Source organism: Dendropsophus ebraccatus, chromosome 5 (genome assembly GCF_027789765.1).
Source record: "Dendropsophus ebraccatus isolate aDenEbr1 chromosome 5, aDenEbr1.pat, whole genome shotgun sequence".
Taxonomy (NCBI): domain Eukaryota; kingdom Metazoa; phylum Chordata; class Amphibia; order Anura; family Hylidae; genus Dendropsophus; species Dendropsophus ebraccatus.
The window spans coordinates 41746773-41769584 of NC_091458.1; the positions used below are offsets into that span (position 1 = coordinate 41746773).

The 22812-nt window shown below is 37.7% G+C and overlaps 1 protein-coding gene across 3 annotated transcripts in view; it reads right to left on the bottom strand.

Annotated features, from left to right (window-relative positions):
• Nucleotides 1–439: 439 nt before the first annotated feature.
• Nucleotides 440–22812, bottom strand: part of POSTN (periostin) — a 52535-nt gene continuing 30162 nt past the window's right edge. The window contains exons 14-25 of one of the 3 annotated variants that reach the window (XM_069969938.1): nt 22635–22737; nt 22183–22250; nt 20308–20353; nt 18529–18558; nt 17253–17315; nt 15057–15098; nt 13151–13249; nt 10827–10904; nt 8290–8370; nt 6499–6579; nt 5311–5355; nt 440–1493 (exon numbers count right to left, since the gene is read on the bottom strand). In XM_069969938.1, the coding sequence (XP_069826039.1) occupies nt 1453–1493; nt 5311–5355; nt 6499–6579; nt 8290–8370; nt 10827–10904; nt 13151–13249; nt 15057–15098; nt 17253–17315; nt 18529–18558; nt 20308–20353; nt 22183–22250; nt 22635–22737 (777 nt within the window). In that variant the 3' untranslated portion in view covers nt 440–1452. The remainder of the gene's footprint in view (nt 1494–5310; nt 5356–6498; nt 6580–8289; nt 8371–10826; nt 10905–13150; nt 13250–15056; nt 15099–17252; nt 17316–18528; nt 18559–20307; nt 20354–22182; nt 22251–22634; nt 22738–22812) is intronic. The other 2 variants (XM_069969939.1, XM_069969940.1) reach the window with 2 other exon arrangements.

A 22812-nucleotide genomic window follows, 5' to 3' on the forward strand; every position in this document is an offset into this window, starting at 1 on the left:
GCCGCTCAGCCAATCACTGGCCGCGGAAGTCCGGGCCAGTGATTGGCTGAGCAGCCTGTCAGCTATGACAGGTCGCTCTGAAGCTGGAGTGTCTGGACCCGGGGAGAAGCACAGAGCAGGAGGAGCCCTGCAGCATCGATAGGTAATGTATATCGTCAGCCGCTGGCCATGCACCGCTATTACACGTAGTGATGTGCGGTCGGCGCCCAACAATTATAGGTCAGAAACTATATCAACGATCAGCTGACGACGATCGGCTGATCGTTGTCTTTATTACACTGAACGATAATCGGCCGGATAGGGCTGATTCAGCCGACTATCGCACCGTGTAAATGTACCCTTATCTCTCGCTAGTTTTTATTATAGTCCTGCACTCTCATAATGAGATTAACATTACAGATTGGATTTTGCCCTAATCATAAAATAGCACACAATTGCATTTTTTTTCAACCACATTCTTTATTGAGTACTTGTTTAAGAAACAGAGGTATAAAGGCACACCCAACAGCTTTTTAAAGCCTTTAAGTAGAAACTAATGTTCTAAAACAAAGCTTTAGGATGTGAAAGAGTTTTTTTTTTTTAACTTTAACTTTAAAAATCACCATGTTTGTACTTCTGCCATTGTAGACCAATCATAGAGATCCTCTGTTCACCACCAAATGAGGTCTCAGCTGAAACATCCTAGCATGTGGAGGGCACGAAATAGCTACAAAAGCAGAAAAACATCAGCTTCACTGTGATCATATGACACTTCCCTGATGTATATATAACTTGTCTTTCACATTCTAAAACCGTATTTAATTTAATTCAGTTTCACTTTAAAGAAAAGGCACAGGAATGTAAGGTAAACACTTCTTCCCTAGCAAACGTAGTTGCATTGCAACATCCGATTAAAAAATTAACATGGAAGCAAATGACTCTATCATTTTCTGCCTACAAAACCAGAGTTATAAAAATGGCATAATTTACAAATAAACCCATAGGAGTTAGTACCAAAGACTAGCCGTGCAGGTTTGGATTAAAAATAATAAAAAGTTCTGATAAAAAAAAAAAGCACCAATTTATTTAGTGTCCGAAAAACACTGCTAATTCAAAGTTCCTCTAAGGTTTGGTGGTTCTCCATTTAGGAAGTGGTATAGAATTGTTCTTTAGTATACAGCACGTCACAACCTATCGCATATAACAAAGGGCAAAATAATATAAACAATCCTTTTCTTTAATACATTCAGCAATTTTTGTTTTACATTTAAAAAAAAACTTTGTACAGATCATCACCCTCTTGAGAAGACTTGAGAAGAACAATAAGAATGTATTTGCTTGCTGGAAGACAATTTGTGCAAGAGGTGAGATAGTCCAGATGACTCTTATTTCAACGTAGCCATACGCCTTATCACTTTCTTAGAGTAGATCCTTGGTAATTCTTTATTTAACAGTTGCTGTCTGGTAACGGATTTAGGATTTATGACTTCTTTTTAGTTTTCTTCTTATTGGACCTGTCAAAGGGGAAAGTCTATGATTAGTTAAAGGTATACGCCAACATTCTGTCTCACGTTAATGACTTACGTAATGTTACCCATCACCAAAGTTGACATGAAAAGACTGATTGTTTACAAATTAGGTAAAGTTTTTGTGTTTTAGTATGATCTCCTTGTGTTGAATGGAGAAAGATCTTCTTGAGATATGTGTATGTTAAAGCTGTCATAATATCTAGTCTGCCTGAACAACGTATCATCTCTGGTGGTCTCTGCCTGTCCCCTTATTGATAAATGTATGCATGTGCAGTATAGGGATCTATCAATAGAGATCTATCAATTAGGGTTAGTGGGCCGGGTAAAAGTCACTAGTGTATTCTACTTTATTCAATACAATAAGCACAAGAAGGCACAAAAAGAAGGTGCTGCCTCTTTGTTTTCCTTCCTTTTGTTAAGAAATTAAAGGGTTTGCCTAGTGAGCAGAATGCGGTTTTCTGCTACCTGGCACTGACTTGCTATCTTCCCATGTCTCAGAAGTCTACCTTCCGAGACTGAAGGAGCAGGTGAATATCCCAATCATACCATGCGTGTAAAACCACGTCAACACGTAATGTCCAATAGCTGCATAATGTCACTGTGATAAAGTAAACTTCTGAAACCAGGGAACAGAGGAAGTGAGCATCGGGGAGAAGAAGGCATCAGTCGAATTCTACTCCCACTACAAGCCTTTAGAAACTTCATATATGAGGTTGCGAGATGCCATATTAAAGTTCTACGATACACCACTGCAACCATATGCTACTCTATGTCTAAATGTGGTCTTGCCACTTTAAGGACTATCACAAGAGCTATAAAGTATCAAACGTTTACCTAATAAAAGAAGACACATGTGCTTTGAACAGTGGGGTCCTAGCTGTATCATATGGCCTTAAGAGTGACATATAAAACTAGGAAGAGGACTTCTGCTTATTACAGATGAGCAAACCTCGAGCATGCAGCATTTGATCACCGATGGCTGAAGAAATTGGATGCAGCCCTACCGATCCAATAAATTTAAGTTATGGCTTTAGTCATGTTTATTTTTTGTAGTGCACCATTATAAACATAATACAGGTAAACACCAAGTAAACCAGTAAAACCAAGTATTTTTAGAATTTGGGCTTGCACAAAAAAATAACTAAAGAACCATTAGGTGAATTTCAGACAGCCACATAGAGGACACATATTGTTCAGATCAATGCACCTGGTGCACTTCTTTTCAATTAACTTATTTCCGCAGAGTATCCTACTTCTGTCTACTAGACTAATGTCCAAAAAAGTTTCATTTGCTTCTTAGTGAAGAACGAGTGTCCTATGGTTGTCAAATGTACTTGCTAGAGTCCAGATGTAATTTATTGCATAGATGTATTAAACACAGATTATACTCATATTTGGCTCTCTCCATTACTCAGTGTTTTTATACCGTATATGTTATAATGGATTCGTTAGCTAAAAAATACCTCAGTCATAACACGAAAATATTACAATAGACAAAATGTTATTGCATAAGCACAGCATTAGTAAAGCTCTACCTTACTGCAGCAATTTCAAGTGAGTGCACATTAGCCTAAAACAAAAAAAATCAATAGTTCAACACTTGTTCTTCCCAACTTGCCAATGGAATTAATGTAATCTTATTCAGATCCCAACTTTTCAATGGATTTAATGTAATCAGATTCAGATGCCAACTTCCTTACGGATTCAATGTAATCTGAGTCAGATCCCAACTTCCCTATGGATTTAATGTAATCTGATTCAGATCCCAACCTCCCTATGGATTTAATGTTATCTGATTCAGGTCCCAACCCTCCTATGGATTCAATGTAATCAGATTCCTATACTGAAGCTTTTGGGCTCAAATCCAAATTTGTAATAAGGTCCCTACCTACCGTATTCCATTTATAGTACAGATGTCTTCCCGTCTCTGCACCCCTATCGTTTTTTTCCCTTAGGTTCATACACAGGTTAACTGTAATGCCTTCACCTATGTACTAGTGATGAGCGAATACTGTTCGATCGAATAGATATTCGATCTAATAGTAAGGTATTCGATCTATCGAATATTATCGAATAGTTCGCCGAATATTCAATAAATATTCGATAAACGTTCAAATTCCCCAGCTTCCGGTTTTTACCTCCAAGTAGTCGAATAGATGTTTTTCAATGATCGAATACTTGTTCCCATAGACAAATTTGAATATTCGGAAGATATTCGTACGAATATCGAATATTCGAATATTTCACTATTCGCTCATCACTACTATGTACAATTGTGATTTCCTTTATCACCTGCCAAAAGCTTTATTGGAAATGAGCTAATTGTGAGCTAAAAAGTAATCAGGAAGTGGAAGTCTCTATAGTAAGGGCTTGGCAATGTGAAATCTACATTGTGTTAGTATTTTATTAATATACCTAAAATTTTATTTATTAAAACAATATGGCATTTTTTTTGCCTGTAGACTCCTTTCAAATACATACATCTGATACCCCATTTAGTTGAATAAAGTTATGCAGCAGAATTGTAGCACAAAGCAGGATGTTATAGTGGCCACCAAGCTAAGCTCTCATGCAAAAACACTCGAAATTTAATCTGAAAACGTAAAAAATTTATAATGGATTGGGAATCTTCTACTCATAAAAAAAGAAAGTGTAAGTGTATACCTTTTCTAGTTTACCAAAATCATGAGGGTTCTAATGATAATCTTGGTTAAGGTTCATTTTTTCTACCAAGATTCACTACTATAATTGACCAACAACTGTATTGATTTTTTTTTTTAAATTAACTTTAATGTAGAGGTCAAATAAAGGACTTTTTGAAATAAATATCAACTCCACTCATTAAATTCACAAATGTTATTTTCTAAAGGAAAACTAGGCTCTATAAATATAAAATTGCAGATGATTGAAAACACATTGATGCTTTTAGGAACTGGTGACTAAAAATAATTACTTTATAATAAAGCATTTTAAAGTTCCAGTATATCTTGCCCAGATGAGATGGATTGTACCAGAGATCCTGTTATAATGTTTCCTTACATCATTATTCACTCTGCACCGTTACAATAATACAAGTTTATGTATAGGGTAGTTAATCGTATGTACACAATTCAATACCCTCAATGATTTTCAAGATCTATATTTTACAATATCTATCTATCTATCTATCTATCTATCTATCTATCTATCTATCTAGTATAATAAATTATTGTCTCTCAGAAATGCTAAGTAATACTAAACGAAAATGATTCCTGATCGTAAACTGCACTTTCCTATACAGGTCACTGCAACAAAAAGTATATGGAACATATAACATTTTTTCAAGTGGCAATGGCCAATGTATGCCATTTGTCTATATAGGGGTACATGTTGGAGTTGTAAATTAGAGGTATATGTGTATGAAAAGCTTGTAGTGTGTGCCTTTAGATATACAAAAGAGGAGAGGTACTGTATGCATATAGCTTATGGCCCTGGGGCAAAACCCAAGTCAAATTATGAACATTCATGGTGGACAGCAATATATGCTGAATCTTAAAGGGATTATTCAGGCTTAGAACTTTCTTCCGGAAACAGCATGACTCTTGTCTCCAGTTTATGTGTGGGTTTTGCAACTCATATTATGAAAGAGAATGGAGCGTGCACAGCACACCCAAACTGGAGACAAGAGTCGTGCTGTTTCTGGAAGAAAGTGGCCATGTTTTTCAAAGCCTGAGTAACCCCTTTAAACACTTTTACTAATTGTAGAGGTTGAGATAAAAATAAAATAAAAAGTCAATTTCTTAATGATAAATAAAGAATATACCTTGTATCCTTCTAGTTCCAGACTGTATTCTTCTGACCTGAGGTTCTAAGCAGATAAAACAATTTCATGTGATTAGATACAGTACAATAGTGGTTGTTAGAAACAAATTTTTGAAACATTTCCTAGTCTTAAAATTCTAACTTATTTTGCTGATTGTCATTTAATTAGGGAGGAAATCTGATGTCCTGGAAGGTGTGTAAAGCATTAAGGTATGTTCACACTACATTGTCCAAACAGCCATCATTTTGAGAGGTAAATATGGCCGAATTTTATCATAACAACTGTAAATAAAGAGCATGATCATTATATATGGCCGTAATTATTAGGGTTATCCCATATTTTCACCTCAAAATGACAGTTGGCCAAAAATACAGCTAAAAAGAAATGTGTGAACCTACCCTTAAAGTTAAAGCTACTATGTTATTTGATTTCTTCATCTCCTAAAAGCCTGTTTCATTATTTACTTGTGCTCCCCTTGAAATAACAATTCTGATGCATCTTTTCTTAGGACTCCATGAAGTAAGAATATGTATAATTATATTTCTGTTTGTGTAGACTTTGGTGCTCCTATTCTCACATTAATTATCTCATATACAATACAATCAATACCTTGATTTAAGAGATAAGCAGAAGACCCTTACAAATACTTACCCAGTCCTAGAATATGGCCAAACAATTTTACCCTCATAGAAATATACTTAAGATACTTTTTTAAAGATTTGATTAGTAGAGTTTGTTTTTTTGAGTTATGTGTTAAAAAAATTGTAAAAAAAAAAAAAAAAAGTTAAATGTTAAAGATTTGGATAATTAAGTTACATGTCTTACCATAACACCAAATACATGCTAAGAAGAGGATTAAGGGGAGAAATGAATATTTGTTTTTGCTGGCTTCTAATAGTTTTTATTTTTTTTGTATTTTTTGTGCTTCCACATAGAATCCAATAGATAACCTCGACCTTTCAACAATTTAAACAAATCTTCATTGTCCCCTTTGTTAGTTATTTTTTTTTAAAGACTAAATTAAAACTGAGCTTGAATTTAGACTTTAACCTAATTTTTCTTAGGACCAACGTAGATAAACTGGTATGAAATGAATTTAGTCTTTAAAAAAATGATTGCACTAGATAGTTTACCATCACCGACATATCCTTGTTAAGGGATATTAGTTGCCCAGTGGCACTCACTAACCTCCCTGGAGAAGCCTTTTCAGCTCGTCATCATCCAGTATTTGTGAATCACCTTCAATGAACTTGGATACCCTGGTGACTTCTGATAGGATACATGTTTATGGCATAAATGTCAGGAATGTATTCATAGACCAGAGAGTTTAATATGCCCAAAAAGTCAGATATTTTAATTTGGGCCAGAGAAAATATATTTTGAGTGGCATTCATGTCACCACTGGGTGAGGGGACTTCAATGTTATGGGAACATATGAAAGCTTCACATATGAGTTATTGCAAATAGAATACAGAAGATCACACAACCTGACTCCCTATTGAATGGATCCCGGACAAAAATGCTAGCCAGACACTCTGTGGTTCTCAGTCTTTTGAAAACACAGTAGAGAAAACAATCTTGAATACATGACAGACAGCACTTATTGATATGAATCAACAATCCAGCTTTATTCAGGTACAATGAGGTAACAGGGGAGAGGAGTAGGGTGATCGCAGTTACACAGCAACTGCCTCTTTGACAAACCTTTCCCATGTTGATTCATATTGGTGAGTGCCATCTGTTATGTAGTCAAGATTATTCTTGACATATGGGTGTCTTTTTATGAACACTGATAAGCACATAATAGGCACATTTTTCTAAGGGTCCCATTACAAGGGCCGGTGGGGGACCGATCAGTACTGTAAATGAGCACCGAGATGCTAGATTGCATGGCCTGATCATTTAGCAAAGGCTGCATGGATATTGTTACCAATTCCCCCCCCCCCCCCCCCGATTTACTAATTTGCTGCACATCTCAGGAAAATTATGGTACACGAATAAAAGGTGGTGCATTGCATTCCAGTTGGGCTGAAACAAGTCAGTAAAATTGTAATACAAAAAACCCTGCAGTAATTTTCCCTACCTACACCATTTATTTATTTTGCTTTTTCTGACCATTTTAAATATTTGTGGAAAAAGCAACATTTTTGAGTAGCCTTCAATTATAAATCTGTATGGTTCAAAGAAAAATACACGGACTCATCACGAGTTCATCACATCAAATCTATGCAGTTCATATTCAAAGCTGTGTTTGTTTTTTAACTGTCGGAAAACATCTGGAACATAATATTTAAAAAAAAAAAAAAAACTAATTTATACAAATTATTATATGGAGTAAATAGGTTGCCTTTTTCCATCTGGTTAGCCAATTCCGTTCATTCATCTGAATATCTGCCTTTTAATGCAATTACCCTAAAGCAGCTGCTGCAGAAATACTTCTTGCTGGATGCAGCCTCTCCTGCCAATAAGAGCTGGTCACTGGAGGTTTATAAAGCGTGATAGGCAGCAAGACGTATATCTCCCAGCCAGATATATTTATAATTCCCTTTGTGTTCTAGAGTTTCATAGCATCGTATGGAATAGCCAATTCTTTTGTATAGTAGAAAAGAGTATTTGAACATTTATGCATAAATTATCTATTAGACTGGGATTAGAGATGAGCGGATTCACAGTAGGTACTGGTTTGCGTGAACCAAACACCTGGTTGTTGAATACCTGTTGCTAAAGAAGATGGCTGCAGCCATTCTCTCCAGCCGCTGGAATTCAAATACCAAGTGTTTCGGCTTCGAGCAAACTCAACCTTACTGTACGTTCGCTCATCTCTACTTGGAATATAATTTGAGTCTAGCTGTTTTGTTACTAGACTAGCCACTAGATGTGTTTTCTATTCTCTTCTTTCCTGATACAGATCTTTAAACATCAGAACTATCACAGAGAAAAAATTAACAAGTTGCCCATATGACTAAATAATTAACTCACCTTCTTCTAGCCTCTTTGTAAGTTCAGCATCATCCAGGTCAAATCCACCACCAGAAACACGAGTGTATTTAATTTCAGGACCTGTGAACCATGCAAAATATAACAAATAAAATTACTCAAATTATACTCTTCTTGGTGAATTTCAATATGCAATGTCTACATTTCTATAACTACAAGAATACAATTAGATTTTAGGAGATTAAATTTAGGGAGGAAAGCCGGGCAGAATGAAGTATACCCCTCACCACTTTCTTGGTGATATATACTTCTTCAACCCGAGAGTTAGAAACATTTTCTCATTGGACTTTAAGAACCCACAAGTAGCTGGTGTTGTTTCAGGTGTTTCAGATAAAAAGGGAAGAGAATTTCACTTTCGCATCATTTCACTTTACCTCCTTGGATCACTTTAGTCACTTGAGTTTCGCCTTCCTTTACCAGTCTAAAATTTGGCTCACCTTCAGTCACTCTAGTGACCTTAGTAATTCTAGGCTCTAACAAATTTCATTATAAGAAAAACAAAAGAGATTTTTATATGAAATGATGTGTGGTTGGATCAGAAAAATATATTGTAATTAAAGAAAAAAAAAAGGAAATAAAAGAAGTTATAAGAAATGCGCTATTCAGTTTTCTTTTGGCAGATGTCCATACTGAAAACACAGCAGACCGAAGTTCTAGGATCATCATGCCTTTATTTTTTTTTAATAAAAATTGCTAAATATTTGTTACAATTAACTTGATATTAAATTTAGACATAGAAATCATATAGATTATTGATTAAAAATAAAGAAAGGCAAAAGTCATTTCTTTTGAACTTTACCTCCTTGAATCATTTTATTCAATTGTATTTCACTTTCTTTTACCAGCTTAAAATTTGGCTCACCTTGAATCACTGTGATCTTAGTAATCATTGGCTCTAATAAATTTAATTAAAAGCAAAGTAAATTTTTTTTTTCTGAATAGAAGATATTAGAAAAATATCAGTTAGACTTTTCATTCGAATACATGTAGGCAGATGCTTGTGAGCCCACTAACATCTTTGTTCTGTGCTTCTGATCATCTATCTGATTCTCTGATAACATTTTGATCTGCTGATTCTGTATTGCCCGGACAGCCTGCTGATTCTGCATTGCCCAGACAGCCTGCTGATTCTGTATTGCCCAGACAGCCTGCTGATTCTGTTAATGTGACCTCCTGGTTATTGGACCTTTGAAACCTGAGTACCTTATGCCTACTGATTCTGATACTTCGGACCTACGGATATTTACCCTGCTACCATGATTAAGGTTACCCTCAGGGCAAGTGCTCCTGGTAAGCAGAGACATGGGGTAAGAGACAAATTAGAGCTTCATATCTCTCCCCTATCATTACATTTTTTTGTGACATTTGATGGATTTACACCTAGATACAGCATATTGATACGGTGGACCTACCATTTATTACACCCTTACCATAATGAGTGCGCAGGTTTTCCTATTGCTCAAACATCCCACAATGCATTTTACATATAGTGTCTCTAATGATGAAAAGAATGTTGCATTTTCTAAAAGTAAGAACTATGTTACAGTAATGATTGATGCATAGTTAATCAACTTCACCCGAGCTGCACCAGTTCTATGGAATGCATTACCCAAGCCTGTCAGACTCACCTCCAATACACAAAGCTTCAAACGTGCCTTCAAATCACATCTGTTCAAGCAGGCTTACCAGTTTCCCTAATTTTGACTGCTACCCTCAAACCCACCCACCCTCCACACACAGACACACACACCTCCAGACCTGTGCATGCAGGCATTGACTGGTGACAGGTTCACCCACCCTTACCTGCACTGCCTTATTTATAAAGATGGCCGGACCAGAAGAACAATGATGCACTTTGCCCCTCTGCCATTTTGACCTCACTCCTCATGTATGGATAATTATATGTATATCTCTGTAATGTCTATTTTTTGTCTATGTATGTACCCCAGAATTGTGAAGTTCTGCGGAATCTGTTGGCGCTATATAAATAAAAATTATTATTATTATTATTATTATTATTATTAATCTTCAGCATTGCTTCCATTAATCATATGTTCATTCAATATGGCCTCCTTGGTGTCCTTACATGTTATATTTGCCCGCCTACTTATCCTATTGAATAGTCAGCAGTAAAGCCAAACTGTTTGATAGATTACTGACAAATTATACACTGTATAAACCGCAGAAGGTCAACTCAAGTAAAATTTGCCAAAGTAAAATGATATCTAAAGTTCATGCAACAAGAGAATCTGTGGGATGAAACCACACAGTAAGTATATGTTAAAGCAATTCAGCCCTTTGTTATTGCAGAAATATATTTGCAATATATACTATAGATGATGTTAATGGGGACTGCTATAATGAGGATTGTTCTGGCCACTTTTACAAACTGTGTACTGAATTTTACAAAGACCTTAAAAAAGAAATGAAACTTATGAAAAACAGATTTTTTTTACATATATATATATATATATATATATATATATATATATATATCAATGGTAAATATCAATAATCACCTTGAATGACTTTGGTTACTCTTGTCTCTCCTTCTGGAATGCCTTCTATGACTCTGGTGACTTTGGTGATAGAGGGCTCTGAAATGACAGTTATATAAAATAAGTCGACTTGGGTCTATAGACATCATAGGGACTTTTTTCTGCCACCTTTCCCCCCCTCCCTCAATGATTGACCAGTGTAGTATATAGCAATACTCTATATTAGTGGTATGAAGTCTAACCCCACATTTACATATTTGGCTTTATGGTGTCAGTTAACTTTTGGACTTCTTTTAAAGTTTTTAACTTTTTGATCCTCAATTTGGAGTTCACCATAGTCAATTTTTGGTCAGTATTTTAGGACCCAACCAGGAATGGATCCAAAATATATTAAAATGTAAATTTTTAATTACAGTCTTCATCTATGTTCACACACCATCAAAATGATGGCCATTTTTATTGGACAGTCGTAATTTACTGGCAAATAGCAACTGTTATTTGCTATTTAATGGTGGCTGTCCATTAAAATGATCATCATTTTGACTGGTTTTGCCTAAAAACACTGTCTAAAAAGGGTTCCAAAACAAGTGCAAAATAGTGACTGAAAGACTGTATGCAAATGAATTAGTAGACTACAAATAGGAGTTTAAATTTTGTCATGCCCAATCATATGAACAGGCCATGACTCCTAAATGTCATTTAAACATTTAAAGAGGTTTACAAGCTTGATCAAATCTTTATCTATTTACAGGGTTTGGAATGTTTAACTCTATAATTTCTAGAGTGTAAAGGCCAGGGGGATCAAATTTCATTGTAACAAAAAGTTAGCAGAATTCTGGCATTTTGTATCTGGCATTTGATCCACCAATTTAGCTCATAGAGCTGAACAGCCGAATCCTATCCTATTAAGGCTAAATCAGATATTATGTTGATTGAAAGAATGCTAAAATTAACTACAGACATACAATCCACTCCCTTGATAATATTCTATTTCCAGCAAAACAATAAAAAAAGTATTCCATATCTTTCTATATTTTCATGGAGAAAATTATTAGATTTTCTTCTGCTTCTAAACATTACAGAGCTTAGAACAATGTTTGTCGTTCAGTGTAAATTACTTTTCTTTTTCTTTTTTGAAAAATATATCTTTTATATATAATATATGAAAAATATATCTTTGTATCATTTAAGGCTATGTGTACACTAAGTAAAAAGAGAAACGGCGTCCACTTTTTCTTTTTTAAATAACGTCTGATATTGCTGATTTGTAATTGAAGTCAACAGGATGCATTGAAGTCAATGGAATGATGGCTGTCAAATACACATGGGGACATTTATTTAAGTAAAGCCTCGCCCCCCTTTTCCTGTCTGGATTTACTAAGAGGGATGCGCTTCTTAGTAAACCCAGCTGGTCCTGCACCCGGCGCAGGCTATGCACAACAAATCTACATCTGCTTCCTGCAAGCAGGCGTAACTCATGATGAATCCGGTGTTGGAGGAAGCTTCCTCCCAGCCTTTCAGCACCCTCTGCACCCCCCCTCCATAAGGCAAGCGGTGGATAAGGCTGGTGTACGCCACGAAGAACCTGCCCCTTTTCTGTGGCATACACCAGGGGCGCACATTGATAATTGGGCCCCATAGTGTAATAATAAAAAATAATGTTCATGCAACTTAATCGTGGCCATTAATGCGCAAACAAAAGACATTACTTTAAAGGGAACCTGTCACCCCCCGTGTCGGGGTGACAGGCTCCCGACCCCCCGTTAGGACCCCCTATACTCACCTAATCCCGCCGGGTCCCGCTTCTGGAGGTGGTCGGGTGACGGAGATCTCAGCTGCTGCAGCCTGGCTGAGAGATGAGTCCAACACCCATAGAGAATGACAGGAGAGTCCAGCGCTTCGTCATTCTCTATGAGCGTTGGACTCATCTCTCAGCGTGTGCGTCGGGCTGCAGTGGCTGAGATCTCTGTCACCCGAACACCTCCAGAAGCGGGACCCGGCGGGATTAGGTGAGTATAAGGGGCTCTAATGGGGGGTCGGGAGCCTGTTCCCTTTAAGTAGTTTACTCACAGTACATTAATTTCACCATTCTTTGTATTAAATTCAATAGACATCGCAATGCTAAACTGGGCTAAACCATGGATGTTATTTGATACTCAAATCAATGGGCATTGTTTTGAGTATCAAATAACAGCCAGAAAAAAAAACATCATATGAACATAGCCCAAAAGGCAGATAGAATGCAGTACTATACATTAGAGCTATTAGAGCTAGTACTGGATGTGTATGTGTATATAGTTTGCATTATGTTTACATGCCTTTGGTATCAACATAAATTTGCTTACCTCCTTGGATAACTCTAGTAATTCGGGTTTCACCTCCTGGAATTACCCTGACCTCTGGTTGTCCTTCAATAACTTTAGTCACTCTAGTAATGGATCCCTCTAGAATCATAAAACAAAATCTTGAGTTATTTGGGCTGTGCATACAGTAAAAGTCTATTCTAGATACAGTGTAGCTATTCAGGAATATCAAATACTAGTGCAACATGTCGCAGTTCTCCTATAGCAAGAACATACTGGATTTGTAATGAGAGCTAGCATGTGTTCCAAGTTAAACAACAATCTCACACATTTTGGGATGAGGTGTATAATTTAAAGTGATTTTCCAGCCTGATCCAACACACAGGCTGCCTTTAAGCTTTACTCGGCTTTTACAGACATATTCCACATCCAATTTGCTGCTGAGCAATATTTCTTTCTGTAAATGATGTTCTTAGTTCACATTTAAACCATATAAGCCTACTTGGCACTTCACCGTGACCTCTTTTAAATGCATTCTTTCACAAAAGTTAGGGGTTGGAACACTTTGTAACCACAATACAACACTCCTATGCAGCATCTCCAAATCACTTCTGTTGCCAAGCAGACATCTTACAGGTACAGTCTCATAGTGACTGACATGAAGAGATAATATGATGTGGTCTGGCCCAGTAGCACGCCAGGAATTTTATTTATTTGCTTATATAGTGCAGCCTAGGCTATCGTTAAAGGGGTTATCCAGCGAAAATCTTTTTCTTTTTAAATCAACTGGTTTCAGAAAGTTAGCTTTGTAATTTACTTTTAGTTAAAAATCTCAAGTCTTTCAGAAAGTTTCAGAAAGTTATATAGATTTGTAATTTACTTCTATTTAGAAATCTCAAGCCTTCCAGTACTTATCAGCTGCTGTATGTTCTGCAGGAAGTGGTGTATTCTTTTTTGTCTGACACAGTGCTCTCTGCTGACATCTCTGTCCGAGACAGAAACTGTCCCGAGCAGGAGAGGTTTTCTATGGGGATTTGCTGCTGCTCTGGACAGTTCCTGTCTCGGACAGAGGTGGCAGCAGAGAGCACTGTGTCAGACTGAAAAGAAAACACAATTTCCTGTAGGGTATACAGCGACTGATAAATACTGGAAGACTTGAGAAGTATAAATGTAAGTAAATTACAAAGCTAAAAAATTTTTTTTTGATGGATAACCCCTTTAAAGAATAAGGTAGAGGTTCTGGGGTATACCTTGTGGTTACCTGTTTTCAACCATATTCGTTTCTATTTGTACACTGAAGTGTTTGTTAATAGTACCCACAATTCCCATAAAACTTCTGCCTTTTGTTTGCTTCACTCTCCTGCTCACTGCAACCTCCTTCCAGTCGCATTAGACAGGTCCCATTATAAGACTATAGAGCTCGTGTGTGCAATTGGACAGAAATAGAAGCGAGCTGGGGAGTGCACACAACTAGTCCAACCAATCAAAACCTTGACCTATATAACAGGAACTCTTAAATTGTAACTGGAAAATTCTCAGTGTACATTCCCATATTTACATATTCACGCACATAGAACACATGGAAAACATCAGAGCCATTTCATATGATGCTGTTGTGAACAAAGCATGTGGAAAGTGTTTGAAAGCAGAAGCCAAGAGAAGATGCAGTGCAAAGTGCAGTCAACATATCACACGCTAGCACATTGATATAACAGTGAATTTCAGTGATCTATAAAGTTTAAAGCTCTGTGAAGTTGCAGACCATCTCGCTGTATAGCACAATACGGTGGAACATGCAGGCAGGTGGTGATATTGAATTATTACTTTCAGATCAAAGCAGACAAGCAAAAAAACATATCATCTAAAAAAACATCCAGTGCTTTGCTGTGTGGATACTTGGCCAAAAAGCAGTGATTCTCAAACCGTGACGTATCGAACTTCAAAATACCTGAATCTGCATCCCAAGTGGCGTCCAGCTCCTGAGTCACACCTGATTTATTTGTAAAGTAATAGATACAAAGCTTGTTGTTATAACTGCTTAACATGTTGTTTAAAACTGGGATTCCACATTAGTTGGGGGCTGGCACTTGTGGACAGTAGAAAAATGGGGGCTGGTATATGTTGCATGGCATTTAGCTAAAAAAAGATATTTGGATTGGGATTTGTGTTTGTCTGCCATGCTGTTTGACTGCGATCACTCCCTGTAATGCTCACTAATCGAAAGTAAATGCCTAATAAACAGCAGTTCACAATGCTCCACCCCAATGTCCTGTGAGCTGGGGGAGGGGCTGCCCAGACGTTATTTAGATAGTCTGGGTGGCCAATAGAAGATAGCTGAGGTCTGCTGCCACCGCTCCTGTTACATGGAGCGATGGACAGCAGACTTGCTATCATTATCATGATTTTGGTTGATCTTTGAAAACGATTAGCCGACATCGTGCATCTTGGCTGATCGTTGCCTTAGACATGAGCTATTACACAAAATGATTATCGGCCAGAACAGCCAGTAATCGGCCAAGTGCGGCCAATAATAGTACCCTAAAACTCTTTACTATATCTTTCAGATATGCCTGTTTATAGTTTTCTTGGTCTAAGTTCTGTTCTCTGACAGACAGGGGTTTTCAACTAAACAAATATAGTGATATCAGAGGCATACCACATACATAGTGTTAAAGCGTAACTGTCACGGTTTTTTTTATTGCAGAAATCAGTAGTATAGTAGTATAAGCGATTTTAAGAAACTCTGTAAAAGGTTTCATCAGCCAAAAAAGCCTCCTTCTGTACTCAAGAAGCAATTTCCCAGCCTCCCCCCCTGACTTCTTATCTGTGCATTATCAGGCAAACACGTCTTCATTACAGAGAAGCCAGTGAAGACGGGCTCTGCTCTCTCCATTGTAAGCCTATGAAGGGGGGAGGGGTCGAGGGAGATGAGGGAGCAGGAAGAGGTGACATGAAGGTCAGCTGTTTGTAGACTCTCTGGGCACCTAAACCGCAGGATTCAGGTGTCAGAAAGGTCAGTGCTTATCTATGAACTTACTGAGAGAAGATTGCAGGATGTTGTGCTTTGCAGGACTGCTCCGTGCTCAGTCACTCCTAACAGCCCCTCCCCTCTCCATAGCCACATAATGGACACAGAAATCCTGCTTCATTTGATGTGAGGGGGGAGGCTGGGAGATTGCTTTTTCAGTACAGAAGGAAACTCTTTTAGTACATAAAACCTATTACAGAGTTTCTTAAAATCGCTTGTACTGTTGATATTTAATGTTTTCAGAAAAATGACCCTGAAATGACAGTTACGCTTTAAGGAGTACAAATGTACCAATTTTAGGTTAAATAATTTATATAACTGTACTATTTTTCTACTAATAACTTTCCAGTGTATGGTGTGCTTCATTGCCCATGCTTTTTCCCAATTAGCCATGGGATGTGCACTGGAGCCAATGTTTTCAGGAAAGATGAGCAGATTGGGATTGAACTGAGCTTGTGTGACCACCTAAGTGGATTCTATAAAGTGGGCATAACCATCACGTTATCAAAACTTAGAAGGCACTTGTGGGATTCGTAATTATTAGAGATGAGCGAAACTTGAGCATGCTTGGGTCCGTCCAAGCCTAAGCATTAAGCGTTTGTGGCTAAAGAAGTTGCATCCAACTTCTTCAGCCACTGGTAATCAAATGCCGAATGCTTAGGCTCCAGTGGTCCCGAACATGCTCTAGTTTCGATCATTTCTAGTAATTATATACAGTATCTTTCCAATGGTACATTGTACATGTAGACCTATTCATCTTAATGGATAAAATCCTGTGAAAGTTTAATTTTGGTTCTTCACTAATGGCTGGTTCTAACACGCTAATATGCTTTAAGCAAAGTACTAAAAGTTACTGACAACTTGGTTTTCCAGTAATAAAAAGTAGGGGGAACTCAAGGACATTTTCATATTAGTTCCCAATAGTTTAGATTTTTGCAGGGATATGATCCTTTGTGACATTCTTTTGGGGAGGTATTTTGGCAACTTAAACATTGTCTTAATTTAAAACTTTACTCAGGCTGAAACAGGAGTAAACTTAAAGGTGTTCTCAAGGATTACAGCATTCATTGTCAGGTGTACATAATATAACATATTCTATGCCAAATTGCTACATACCTGGAATAACTTTACGAATTGTCTCTCCACCACCGATGACTTTGGTGATTGTTGTCACTGGCTCTGTTACAAAGAAAATAAAGGACATGATGATTAAATAATTAACATAACATACAATGCTTTGTAGAAAGTAATAGTATAATTAACAAATTGTTGTTTACATGCAGTTATTATTTCACTTGGCACTATATAGGCATGCTGCCAGGTTCCCTTACTTATTACAGCCTATGGCTATGTTCCTACTTCCGCAAAATATCGGGGAAGGCAGCTGTTTTCTAATTTAGATGGCTGCTATAATGAACATTATGATAACAAATAACATGTAACGAGATGGCCGCCTTCCACTGATATTATTACAAAGTGGGAGTGTAGCCTATTACTGGTGGTCCAACTAGTGGGACACGAGCTTATGTTTGAGGAAACCTTCATACAGAATCGTCCAAAGGAAACAATGCCTGTAAACGGTCACATGATATGAAACATTTCATAAATGCTCCATAGTGTGAGCATATCATTAAGTAACACAACAGATGTATTATTTTACAATACTAGAGATGAGCGAACCGGGTTCGGGTTTGAGTCCATCCGAACCCGAACGTTCGGCATTTGATTAGCGGTGGCTGCTGAACTTGGATAAAGCTCTAAGGTTGTCTGGAAAACATTGATACAGCAAATGACTATATCCATGATTTCCACATAGCCTTAGGGCTTTATCCAAGTTCAGCAGCCCCCGCTAATCAAATGCCGTAAGTTCGGGTTCGGATCGACTCGAGCATGCTCGAGGTTCGCTCATCTCTATAGATTACCCCCCCCATATATATATATATATATATATATATATATATACAACATAATATACTGCATGTGATGGAAAAGTGAAAGGAATGTACATATTCTCACTCTGACACCCTTTTCAATTGCTATGATCTAATTTGAGCCTCAAATTCTTAAAAAATAAAAATAAAACTTGTCTACACATAGCCTGGAGGCTTTGAAAACCATCAGTGGTTCTATCTAATTGACAAGACATGTATTTATCTGTACAGCAGAATTACCCCTGGGCTATGCCATGGGTGAACAGCTCCTAAGATTATTAAGAGGAGCTGTACAGATGTTACTGCTGTCTGTAAGAACAAAATGAGCTTGAATTTATTGGCCTTTACCCAGTTACTAAGGCCACAGAATAACCACAAAGGCAATGCTCTGTATTGCACTACAATGCTCTCTATAGTTGTTAGTGTCATTGGGAATAAATATTTGATGTAATAATACTTACCTTTAATTATCCTAGTTGTAACTTTTGTGACTAAGAAAAAAAGGATAGAAAATTTATATTGTAATTTTTCTTATGAATTGCAAAGCATTGTAATAATCTGTATCTATTGTTGAAATAAAATGTAATTAATTAATTGCATATAAAACATTGTACATAAAACACTACAAGAAAAACAAATACAAGTAGTCCGGCATGATAGCTCTTGTGCATATGTCTTAATGGGGCCCAATAGGAACATAACTATGTACCAGAACAGTCATACTAGAAGACCATTTCTGGCATCAGAAGACTCTATGGGGGAGATTTATCAAACATGGTGTAAAGTGGAACTGGCTCCGTTGCCCCTAGCAACCAATCATATTTCACCTATCATTTTCCAAAGAGTCTGTGAGGAATGAAAGGTGGAATCTGATTGGTTGCTAGGGGCAACTGAGCCAGTTTCACTTTACACCATGTTTGATAACTCTCCCGCTATAAGTCTATGGGGGACATTTACTAAGGAGTCTAATGTGTGTGACTCTAATAAGTTGCAAATAATAAATTGGGCGCTAATCCCGGATTATAGGAACTTTTGGGTGAAAACTCAAAACAGGCATATAAGTTGCAACTAAAAAACATTTTCCCATCAAATACTGGTTCATAAATAGAACTTAGACCAAAAATGGGTGAAAAATGTGATTCACCTAAAAATAGGCGCAAAGCCCTTGATAAATTTCCCCCTATGTGTTTTACATATGGCCATTATTGTAAAAGGTAGCATGTAGAGACCGATTTCTTCTGTAGCTCTTTAGCTTTTACCATTTAACACTTATAGTAAGAGATGCTGACTAGCTAACCAAAGGAAATGAGTACTTGTATTCTATTCTTAAAGCAAGCCCCATCCCCATTTACCCTGCTAGATATACTAAGAGGCGCACGTAAACCATGATAAATTAGACGCAGGAGGAAGCAACACTTCCTCTCCCCAAGACAATACCTTTTATTTATCTGCCTGTGCTTCCAGAATATAGAAACATGCTTTTATTCTATAGAATGAAGGGTCAAAGAGGATTTCATGAGCTTCTGAATTGCAGCATGCTGTAACACCCCTCCCTCCCCCTCCTATCCCTGATTCTGCTGGGACTCAGCTTCCAGGTGTCAATCAAGCAGGGAGGGATAAGACATTACAGCTTGTAGCTATTCAGAAGCTTGGAGAAGCCACTTTGACTCTGTACTGCAGAATAAAAGCATTTCTCCACGTTATGGAAGCACAGATGGATATATGGAAGGTACCATGTGTATCCTTCACCTAACAGCTATCTAGCAGTGTCAGCAGTTTGGAAAGTTCCTTGAACAGATGAGTTGGTAATTTTATCATCCTGTACAAAACAAACAAACATTTATACGGTTTGAGATTTAAGCCAAGAGTTAAACTTACAAGCAACAAAAATGTTTCCTTTATCCCTCATTCAAATGTTCCAGTCATTACTGTATGTCAGCATATTAAAATGACTGTATATCTATTTTGTTTTTACTTCATACAAAAAGATGCTACAGTCAGCAAACCACATTAGACTGGAAATACAGTATCAAAAGAAAACAGGAATTTATTTTTTGTGGTATAATTTACCAAGCAGAAAGTGAGGGCTTGTTATGCACCAGACTAAATGAATAAGGACGGTTGTTAAGGAAAAAGATGAGTGAGAGCTGATTTTGAGGATTTCCCATCTTTAATTTAAAAAAAAAATATATTTATATATATGAAAAAAAATTAGCTCATGAAATAATAGGATCACTTACTGTATTTTGTGAGAGGGATTTCCTTGAATGAGCTTCCTCGGACAAACTGAAACAAATAAATTTAACATATTAGACCAGTAAAAAGAAACAGAACTTGCCACAGTATATGCAATGTTTTATGTTGGCCATAGAGTAAGCTATTAGTATATTTTAATTTTACTACACATGTGTCCATTTTTCTTAGTTTAGTTAAAGCGACTCTGTGCCCACAATCTGACCCCCCCCCCCAAACCACTTGTACCTTCGGATAGCTGCTTTTAATCCAAGATCTGTCCTGGGGTCTGTTCGGCAGGTGATGCAGTTATTGTCCTGTGTCCTTGAAGCCCTGTGCTAAACTGTAGTATCTGTGCCCTAACTTTGCACAACCTCTCTGTCCCTCCTCCCCGCCCTCCTCATCATTAGGGATGCTCCAGGCAGATTGCCTCCTTTTCCCCACCTGTGTCAGCCAGGCACATGGGCTGGATCGTTAAGGACCTGTGCAATGTTCAGCATGGAGAAAATGCTTCAGTGGCATTCATAATGCTGAAGAGGGTGAGGAGGAGGGACGGAGGGGTGGTGCAAAGTTAGGGCACAGATACTCTCTTTTGGCATGGGGCTTCAAATTTGAAAGTATTTTTTTTAGGACAATAACTGCATCACCTGCCGAACGGACCACAGGACAGATCTTGGATTAAAAGCAGCTATCCGAAGGTACAAGTGGTTTGGGGGGGTCAGATTGGGGGTACACAATCGCTTTAAGCTTTCCAAGTTCTCATGAAACCCATTAAACACAATATTACAAGAATCTATCTGAACACATAAAAGGCTATTAATTAGAAATGAGTAAACTTTTCAAAAGTTCCATTCGGCAGGTATGTTGAATTTCAATGTGGAGTTTGGGTTTGTCCGAACAAAATTTTAAACGAACCGCACTAAAACAACTAAACTATTGTAGTCATTTAGCTGTCTTAATCCAGTTCAAAGTTCACTCATCTATATATACCTATCCGTGCTCCCGCAGTGTCCACTTTCTTTGGTTTCTTCTTTGGTGACAACCCACTCTCTTCTCAGGAATGACAGCTTACTCAGCCAATTACTAGCTGACTTGAATGGGACCACACAGCGGCGAGTGATTGGCTAAGTGGGCTGTCTCTAGAGTGATAGCTTGCTTAGCTAATCACTGGTCATGATGCTATCCCATCCAATTAAGCTAGTGATTGGCTGAGCAGGCTGTCACTCTAGAGACAACAGTGAAAGCTTGCTCAGCAAATCACTGGTTGTGGCACTGTCTCATCTCAGTCAATGATTAACTGAAGGGGCTGAAGACTCAGAAGACCTGGGGTAGAAGACTGGGGGAGTGTGGACCAGTGAGAAAACCCTTTTTTATTTTTTTGATGTGCGGCCACCATCTTGACCAACTTGTTCTGAACTTTGCAAAAAAATCAGTTCAGTAGCCAACAGAATTTTTTGAAAAGTTTAGTACGAATCTGGGTTTAGGAAGCTTGGCTCGCTCATCTCTACTAATAATCGCTAAGTTCAGATTTTGACCTTTTCAGTAGCATATGCCAGGGGGTAAGCCCTGCTCACCTCATGGGCGGGGGGGGGGGGGGGGGGGGGGCGGGGGGGCACAGCAAGGCTCTCCACACTTAAATTATCATGGTTTATACATGGAAACAGGTGTATATCTCTGCCTAAATTCCGTGGCAGATGTAGGTTCTGCCTGCTTTACTATGAGGCGTGCAACTCTTAGCAAATTGGTCCAAGGAAATGGGGGCTGGGCTTTGTTTTAAAACCGACATACGAATACTCCAAGTACGTAATTATACACATTATATAGCAAACAAGATAATTTGGTGTTTTTTTGTAGTTATTATTATTAATAATAATGTAACATACCTTTATTGTGAAATATTTTATGATCTTGTTAAGAAGTCCAAGGAGTTGTTCATTACCAATAGGCACATCTAAAGGAAAAGAAGGTTTCAGAAACGTATTTAAGAATCAAGCACTTAGCTTCCAGTGTGACATCTCCCCGCCCCCCTCCCAACTTTCTAGTTCTAAACCCTGTCTGCAGCATTGTCCCACCTCAGCCAGGAGGTAGAGATGACAAGTGGGGACAGAGAGACCTCAAACCAGGAGCTGTGGGGTTTAGTAGAGTTTAGCTTATTTTTAATTTTTAACCCCCCCCCCAAAAAAAAAAATATAAAATAATTCCTGTCCTCATACAACCCCATTTAAGCCTTCCTCTAGACATATATTCTGATATTTTTGGTAAGGCGAGTTATGGGTGTGTAACCATTTTCTCTTCTGAACTGTAATTTGTGGCAGCAATTTTTTTGTATTCTTACCTGCGGGGAACAGCAGTTTGTCTACAACATGAAACACACCATTGGTTGCCATTGAATCCTTTTCCTTAGTGAAGACATCATTCACGGATACAGAGTCATTAATCTACAGAAAAAGAAAATGGGATGATGTCTCTGCCTTGGAGGGACAGCTCTCACAACTCTGTACGATTCTTTATAA